Below are 8,621 nucleotides of genomic sequence, written 5' to 3'. Positions count from 1 at the left end.
ATTTATTCTAGAGGAGCTAGAGAGAGCTAAGATTTGGTTGGCATCTCCTTTAATGAAATAATTATCGATTATTCTCCCTCTTTAATTTCAAGCATGGTTCATAGAAGGAACTTTATTAAATGTGACAAATATTTGAAATCGAGATTTGCTTGCTTAAGTTTTAACAAGTCTTCTCAATATTGCAATAAACATATAGTTATTAACGATTTAGTTTTAGCTCCTCAAATTATATATCTACCTAATGCTTGAACTTTAGGTTGTAACAATTTAATCTCAGTATACTTTTAAATTTATACCAATCTAATTATACAGCTTTAACATCTAACAATTTAGTCCCCCATAGTATAAAAATTGTAAGAATCCAATTACTACCGTGAAAAGTCTCATCAAAATTAAGTGTTAAATTCTTATTGTATAAAAATTTACTATTTGATCCCTCACTAGTTTATCAATCTACACATATAAGAAACCCTATTAAACTTTGATCCAATCCAAAAAAAAAAAGGAAGTATCATCTTAAAATTGAAACAGAATGAGGAATGAACCCAAAAATGCACAGTTTGATTAGCGATATACAAGAGAGTGATTGGGATCTCATGGATTTTAGAAGTATCTGTCTATTCTATTCCAACTCTACTACTACTACTACATCACCATACATTTAAGAAATACACAGAGAAATCAAAACATTAGAAATTTACTTGGAAGTTGGAAGAAGCATGTGATTTGGAGGTGAATTGAAACTGCTGCTGCTGCTGCTGCTCCTGCTTTTGACCCCCCTCCTCTCCAAGCCTGTAGTCTCTACAGGAAACATTACCCAGCCTTTCCTTTTGTATACCATTTTGTCAGCCTTGTCTATATAAAACCCTCAAAAATTATATATATATATATATTTTTAATTTATATATATATATAATGAAGAAAATGAAAAAGCAAAAAGAAAGAAGAAGAAGACAGAGGTGATCCAAGTCCAACCAAAAAAGGGAAGGAAAATGTACGATGTGTTCTTTGCTTTGCCCTATTCCTCTCTCTCTCTCTCTGCCATGGCCGCCAGCCAATGTCCATCGGTTTTTGTCCATTCCGCGTGCTTGTCTTTCTTCTCATTTCAAAGGCTACTCTTTTGTAGCCATTTTTCTCTGATCTTCGCAATCTAACACAAAAATCTTCTCTGCTGCAAGTATTATATCACATGTCATACTGGGGTTAGATTTTCCAACAGTGTTTTTGGTTGGATAACTTCAAAAAGTGCTTTTGAGTCAACCACTTTTTTAAATACTTTTTATTTGTTTTCAAGGAAGAAAACTAATTAAATATTTCATCCAAAAGCACTTCAATTGCTGCTTTTTATATGTTTCTATAATTTCTCACAGCTACTCTGAGGTTTCTTTTTAATTGGTTGAAATCACTCTATAGAAAGTTTTAAAATATAGACCATGATTTTTAATTAAATATATATGTCTGAATTTGTCTGCTGTAGGACATTCTCCAAAAGGAAAAGGAGAAAAAGAAAAGAGAAGTCTACTGTAGGACCCAATTCAATTAAGGCCTCTGAAAATTTCCAAGTTGGAATTATCATAGTTGAAGATTTTATCACAGTTGTCCAACGATTATATTTTGTTTTTGTTTAGTTTTTCAAAATCCTTGGTCAAATTTTAAAAGAAAAACAGATTTTTGAAAGCTACCCTTTTTTTATTTTTCAAAAGTTGACAAATATTTCAAAAGTGTTTCTAAAAAAGTAGTAAATAAAAATCACTTTCAAAAGTTAAAAACAAAAAGCAAAAATGATGCGCCCTATGATCTCAAAAGCTGCTTACTTGACATTGGGACTCCCGTAATTTCTCCAGCAGCTCGCCTATCTCAAGTTGCTTTACAACAGTAGCGTGAAGAGCCTGAAGCAACAACATAGATGTAAAGGCTATTCTACAAGAATCATTGTAATTATAAGAAGAATGCTCATATTCAACTAATAGAACACACAAATAAAAGCTTACTCTTTTAGTTTTTTCCAGGTCAAATTCAACTGACTTGATCCTGTCCAAAGATTCAGTAAGCAAATGCTCTTTCTCCAAAGGGATTTTAGCAGGCTTGTTGCTCAGCTCTACAAAGACTTTTTCTAGCCTCTCGAGACGCTGTAAACAGGGACCGACGCAATCTTCTTCGTTCGCCTCTTGAATTGCAGCAGTGTTGTTATTTGTACAGTGTTCTTCGGTGTTAGAAGGATATATATTATTGTTCTGCCTTTTCCAAAACTGAAATTGTAGACTACGAATAAGTGCTGCCAATCTGACCCAGAATGATATGAGAACTCTTCCTATAGAAGGAAGGTTTCTTTTCTCAAGTTTTTGCTTGAGAGTTCCATGCTCATTGGTTATAGTTCCTAAAAAAGGGTGAATTCGAGAAAAAAAAAAACTATGAAAAGGAAAAGAAAACTCTGACCGACTAAAAATTGAAAACTTTCTAAGGGTAATTAGAAAGAGAAATATAATAATTTACATTAAGCACCTTCTACGTTTGATGTCACTTTGCTAGAGAAATTCCCTTTATCCATTATTTCAAGAGATGGACCATGAGAACCTCTAACTCTTTGGTCACTTCCATTTACTGTCCTTGCAGGTAGAAAGTCATCATCACAACTGTAGTAAGCATTAGGATCTGCTGCTCTTAGCTGCAAAAAATAAAAATTTTATGTAATTTTGCTGACATTTTTTTCATGCATCTACAACACAATTTCACAATTCATGTGCTACGTTCTTTAAGACTCACTTCTTCGTGAACTGGAGCCAGACAAGGAACCATAGAGCTAGCTCGCTCCAGCGGGGAGTACGGGTCATCGATATCTGATCCTGAGTCTGCTAATGATGTATCACTACTTCTTCCCTAATAGAAGAGATAAATATCCATATGATTACACATCATAATTACAGAATGAAATATGCAATACTTGTACTGCTTCTGATCAGACCAACACTTACCTTCAGTGAAGGTATTTGAGCTCGCGAGTGAAATTTACCATCATTCTTGGGCACTCTTGTGAATTGCCTAACAAAAGTGGCTCCTGCATTATGCACAACCTAGAAAAACACAATACTAGGTTAATTTATATGTGCTGATGAATTGAAACTACATTTTTTTTTTTGGAAAGGAAACAATTTCATTGATAGAATGAAATGGGAGAAGAGATGAATTGAAACTACATAACATAGACTACATTTGGACCATGGTGAAAAATCACCTTCATAATCTCAGGATCATTCCAGGGACCTTTATTAGATCTAAGGCACCCTCCTTCAACACTACATGTACACGAGCCACCCAAGAAATCTGGCAACTGACTGAAATAACAAGCAGCTTAGCAAAGTGAATAAAAGATAAGAACATATTCCAATACAGAGGTTGTAAGTGGGCATACTCTGAGTCAATGACTTCAAGTAGCTTTCCAAGAGATTTGGGTTCAAGAACCTGCAAATTTGAAATAGAGAATCAGCTAAAGCATAAGAAAGGGAAAGTGCATGTAACTTTTATATGCCACATCTATACCTGAATCTTGGCAACAGTTTTCATATCAAGAAATTTTTGAGCAGCAGGCCAGAGCATCTTTTTAAAACCAGAACCAGCATTGACGATATACATTCGATGCAATGTCTGCAGATATAAGAGAAAAAGGAATGAGAGAAGCACCAGAGAAAAGATCAATTATGTTTGGAGGAATTGATTACCTCAGGATAATAACTATTGTCTATCTTTGTCATGGCAGCTAAGAGATTTGCAGCAGTGCGGGAGAAATTTTTCATGCCCTGAAATCAAGTATTAGTACCAGAAAAATGAAATTTTAATAAATTGAACGGTAATCATTTCACATTGTCCATCCTTCTACAAAAAGATTGTGCGTGATAGAATAATTCATACAAATCAGTGAGGTGCAAAATAATTGAACCTGATCTATAACACCCAAACGGAATCCAATTCACTACTTGTAAATAATATTTTTGTATTTAAGATACCAATGTTGTGAAAAATAAATGGATTTCATGTCATAGTTGATAATACTATTAACATCATATTCATAACATCTTTAAGTTAAGTAATTTACCCAAACAATCAGATAGCATCCATAATTTTCAAATTTTCATATCAAAATGTCAACCCAAAAAAAGTTTATATATTCTTTCAATCAAGCTATGAATACAATTATTGATGGTTCTATAAAATTTGAGCTCCCAATATGGAACTAATATTTTCATCATTAGTTGGGACAATAGTGTGGTTGTGTTTACTACTATATTTCAAGCAAACTGAATAGAAAAAAACTTTCAAGACTGTTTTCATCGTACCAAGCCCTGCACATCCAATATTGTCGTTGTTGAACAGATTCGCCTCTTAGACGCAATTGTACAGGCAGGAAACTTTTCATGCAGTGCCCTTTCAAATTCTTGCACATGGTACTTTAAGTATCTATCTATTGTGGTGATATTCATGAGCCTACTTGGATGGGCTTTTCCAAGCCTCTCTATGTAAACTGGCCTGCCTTCTTTATCAACTCCATGATATCCCTGAGGATAATACTGCAATACCTCTTCAAGCTCTTCAAATTCGAAGTCCTACAATTGAATCATTTCAATAATATACATATTAAAGCTTAAAAACTGGTATATGACGATATGACAAATTATCCAACTACATTATGCATTTTCATGACTGGACACTTATTATTCATTGCGGATGCAAATGATAAAGATGATGGTAATATGGTAACAAGAAAAATAACTCTCATCAAGGCAGAACAGAAGATCGCTTTAGAGGATTACTGGGATGTATCCATACATTACCTCTAGAATAGTATCAGTTCCATATTCCTTTCTCCAATTAAGCATTTCTTCCCACATTCGGATTGTCTTTTCCAAGTTAAATTCTCTAGCTTTCAAAAATCTACAGAAAAATAACAAATAGAATGAGGATACTTATATTGGCTACTATGTATGAACTTAACAGTATTTAGTTTTATGAAGCAGAATGATTCCATAAATTGTACACTACAGACCTCAGTAAAGTATGATAATCATCAAGCCTAAAAGGTAGCAAATTCCTCTCACGAAGTTTTTGACGCAATTCAAGGACAGCACTTTCCTCTTTCGCATCTCGTACATCCTCTATGGATACTGAAGGAACCCTGTAGTCAATTTTTCTCTTTCCTCTCTTCTTGAGAGAGTGAGTGAATTTATTTGAAGCATTTATTGCCTTTTTCTTGAGGTTCCCAATTTTGAACAGCCGTCTCTCATCTTCAGAATTTTCAAAACTCTCTCTAATTTCATCACTAGTTCCAGGGCCTTCAAAGCCTTCAAAGGAAAAAGTAAGGAAAAGGCGTTAGAAATATTTCTAACTAAATACAAATAGTAGAATCACTAGAAGAATTTGGAAAATAAATCGGTCCATCCATTAAAAATTGTCCCAACATTTTAGCACCTCAAAACTCATGTTCATACATTAGATGCAGAGCATCGTTCAAGTTTTATTTTTTTTTTTTCACGCCAATAATCTACAAAGCATACCTAACATTTCAATTGAGAGATGATGAGTGTGAAAGGTAAATGGTTTTGAACTTCCAGAGGACAACGCCAAACCCAATGGAAAAAATCCGCACAGGCACGTCAACCTACAGTTGCAGGAACAAACAAGAAAACATTAGATGGAAGCTGCCATGTCAATTATTTGAATGCGCGTAACTGAAGCATAGAAATTGAAGTCTTTCGTAGGCATGAAGCATTCAGATTCCTTTTCTGGCTGAATAAATGGAAATAGCAAACAAAATTCAGCACGCAAAATTACTATTCCGAATCCCTCCTACTTCGTCAAAAGTCAAGAAGCGATCGGTTCAAGGGCGTCAGGGAACAGATTCAAGATTTGGAAACTCTTTGGCCAATATTTTCAAAAGATCAAAGAGCAAGAAAGAGGAGAATCAACTTCCATTTGATGAAAACGTTCCGAGGCAACGTGCCCGCGATTTACGATACTAACGAATATGAGATTTAGTTTTCCGCAGTCTTCCTCGAGCCTCTACAAACATTCGTGAGAATATGCGGCTCCTCTGATCACTTCAAGTGAGCGAAGGAAGTCAGTGGGCTTAGAAACTATCAATAAAGACAGATCCAAACAGAAAACAACTCCCGAAACCTGATTTTTTTTCCACAGACCTCCATCGATGTCAAATCGTAAAAGATTTCCGACCTTCCAGCAGCTCACTTTTCTTATTTTCGGGAATGAAAAAAGAAAGAGAGAGAAGAACCACCATCTTCCTCTACACAGCAAAAAACGGATGAGCAACCAACAAAAAAGGAAATCCAAGGCTTAATCAGAAAATGTCCATTAAACTCCTACTCCAACCGAAATTTCCGGAACACACATTAAAAACAGTGAGAGCAATGAAGAGAATCTCTTCACAACAACCATCAACTCAACTCCCGGCACACTGAAACCAAAACGCACAAGGAGAGCCACAAACTCATCGAATCTCGACAATGCCGGTGCTCAACACTCGGATCTCGAATCAAATCCACATCAAACAGTAAAACGAAACAGCAAAAAAACAGAGGATACGATATACACAGCTGACTTAGAGAAGCACAAAGCCAGAAACCTGCAACGGAACATACCTCGAGAGCAAACCCTAAGCAGAGGCGCAGACGGTAGTCTCAGAAGAGGACGAGCCAGAGACATCGATCAAGACAAGGAGAATCTGTCAAACCGACGATGACGACGATGAAACGGAATATATATAAATTTGGGAGCAGAGGTATAGGGAGACTGTGGTGAGGAATTTTCTCGAGAAAGTGAGAGGGAAAATTTTGGTTCTCTCTGGAGAAAATCTGAAGGGTGAAGTAGAAGAAGAATCGGAGAAGGAAGAAGAAAGAGGAAGATCTGGATTTCGTTGGTTAAAAATGGTACGAGTTGTGTGAGTTGAAACTGCGCGGCTCACCCCTCTTTCTCTCTCTTCCTTCTTCGGTTTGGTTATGGTTTTATTTGGAAATTAAGAAAATAAAATAAATACCCAATTTTATTTTAGTTTTTGTTTTTATATTTTTTTTATTTGATTCCTTTGCTTCGAGAGACCCCCGCGCCGTGGCTCTTAGGCCACGTGGACTCAATAAAACTTTGCTTACATTGGAAATCCTGAAGGTTCCACCAGCTCTCTAATATGCCTACTTTTTTTTTTCTTTCTAATATACAATTTTATTTACAATAAATGTAAATGTGAGATATAATAATAATGTTAGCTTATTTTAAAGATTAGATCGTGTATTTTAATTTAATTCTGCTATTTGGATTAGATTTTCTATTTAAATTATGATTAGGAATTATATAGCTTATCGAGTTATCAAGATAAAACCCTTCATCTTATTTTCTCTCCTCCTCTAAAATTGACAACGGTTTAGATTTTTATTTGTTAATTTTAGTTTTTTATTTTTTTAAAATTAAACTTGTTAACACTAGTTTTGCTTAGGTATTTTATCTGCCTTTTAATTACAATTTTAAAATTTAAGTCAAAATTTGAAAATCATCCACGTTTGAGCTGATAAAAGGTATTTGATCTATTGAACTATGTTTAAATGGACAATAGTATTGGTTTAAGTATTGTTTTGGAATCTAAATTTTTAAAATTTTTATTTCAGTACCTAAACTATATATATGTTTTTTATATTTAGTAATTTTCTATTCATCATTTAATAAATAAATAAATCAGTCATTTTGATCTATATATATATATTATTATTATTAAAGTAGCAATTTAGTTTAATTTTAGTTTCAAACGATTTAGTCTCTATATTTTCAAATTTATAACAATTTAGCTATTAGCTTAAATTTTGTAACGATTTAGTCTTTTTGACCAATGAACCAATTAAGTTTCTTAAATATGTCTATAAATTACAAAAACTAAATTGTTGTATTATAAAAATGGACACTTCATCTTATGAGATTTTTTATAGTAAAACTTTTTTTTAAACCAATTTTAGATTATATGAATTAAATTGTTATTCAATAACTACATTGTTACCAATTTAATGATACATAGACTAAATAATTTCTTTAACAAAAACATATGAACCAAATGTGTTTTTTAATCTAAAAAAAATGAATGTTAGATTAAAGTAATGATTTAGTCCATGAATTTTATTATTTTCTTAATTCAAAAACTTAATATACAGAAGAAAAAATAGATGCGTAAAGGTTCAACCGATGGATTCGGTTACCATGTGGTATATATCTCGTAACTCGCGAGAATGGTATTTGACTTTTGGAAAATAAACTTTTTTTTTTCTTTTCTTGGAGAGTTGCGTTTTTAATTAAGTGAAAAATGGGGTGAAACTTAACGCCAACTCGGCGAGGAGTTCGGCTTGTCCTCGCCATTAATATAATAATAATAAATGCTATAGAGCTTTAATTAATGCCCGTGACGTTATTAATCCCAGGTTCTAATTTCAGAACCCCCATCCCTCCCAATTTTGGTACCCACTCATTATTCCAATTATTTTACAATTGTTGACAAAAAAAAAAAAGTCAATTTTATTTTGATAAATTTTTAACTTTTCAATATTTTGATTTTTCTACTTTTTCCACTCAATTTATTT

The 8,621-nt window shown here is 33.6% G+C and overlaps 1 protein-coding gene across 5 annotated transcripts; it reads right to left on the bottom strand.

Annotated features, from left to right (window-relative positions):
- Positions 1-540: 540 nt before the first annotated feature.
- On the bottom strand, positions 541-7,001 carry LOC111010329 (Sec14p-like phosphatidylinositol transfer family protein). 5 transcript variants are annotated; one of them, XM_088119748.1, is made up of 17 exons: positions 6,648-7,000; positions 6,169-6,292; positions 5,843-6,089; positions 5,547-5,650; positions 5,039-5,333; positions 4,827-4,926; positions 4,332-4,598; positions 3,717-3,794; positions 3,538-3,642; positions 3,410-3,459; positions 3,233-3,332; positions 2,973-3,071; positions 2,764-2,877; positions 2,503-2,665; positions 1,992-2,377; positions 1,815-1,889; positions 541-1,171 (listed from the first exon to the last, which is right to left on the bottom strand). In XM_088119748.1, exons 4-17 carry the CDS (start codon positions 5,551-5,553, stop codon positions 1,151-1,153), a joined length of 1,860 nt encoding a protein of 619 aa, XP_087975874.1. In that variant the 5' UTR covers positions 5,554-5,650; positions 5,843-6,089; positions 6,169-6,292; positions 6,648-7,000; the 3' UTR covers positions 541-1,150. The 5 variants fall into 5 exon arrangements, with proteins under 5 accessions (XP_087975874.1, XP_087975873.1, XP_087975875.1 ...); XM_088119747.1 differs by having other exon boundaries at positions 6,189-6,292; XM_088119749.1 differs by lacking the exon at positions 5,843-6,089 and having other exon boundaries at positions 6,189-6,292.
- Between the last annotated feature and the right edge of the window lie 1,620 nt (positions 7,002-8,621).

This window comes from Momordica charantia, assembly GCF_013281855.1.
Source record: "Momordica charantia cultivar OHB3-1 chromosome 11 unlocalized genomic scaffold, Mcharantia_2.0 BLBB01000011.1, whole genome shotgun sequence".
NCBI classification, from domain to species: domain Eukaryota; kingdom Viridiplantae; phylum Streptophyta; class Magnoliopsida; order Cucurbitales; family Cucurbitaceae; genus Momordica; species Momordica charantia.
This window is presented reverse-complemented; position numbering and strand designations above follow the sequence as displayed.

Coding starts and splice junctions, on each gene's coding strand:
- LOC111010329 (XM_088119748.1), bottom strand. Junction 4,599..4,826: donor GAACTGATACTATTCTAGAG/GTAATGTATGGA, acceptor ATTCAATTGTAG/GACTTCGAATTTGAAGAGCT. Junction 3,643..3,716: donor ACAATAGTTATTATCCTGAG/GTAATCAATTCC, acceptor TTATATCTGCAG/ACATTGCATCGAATGTATAT.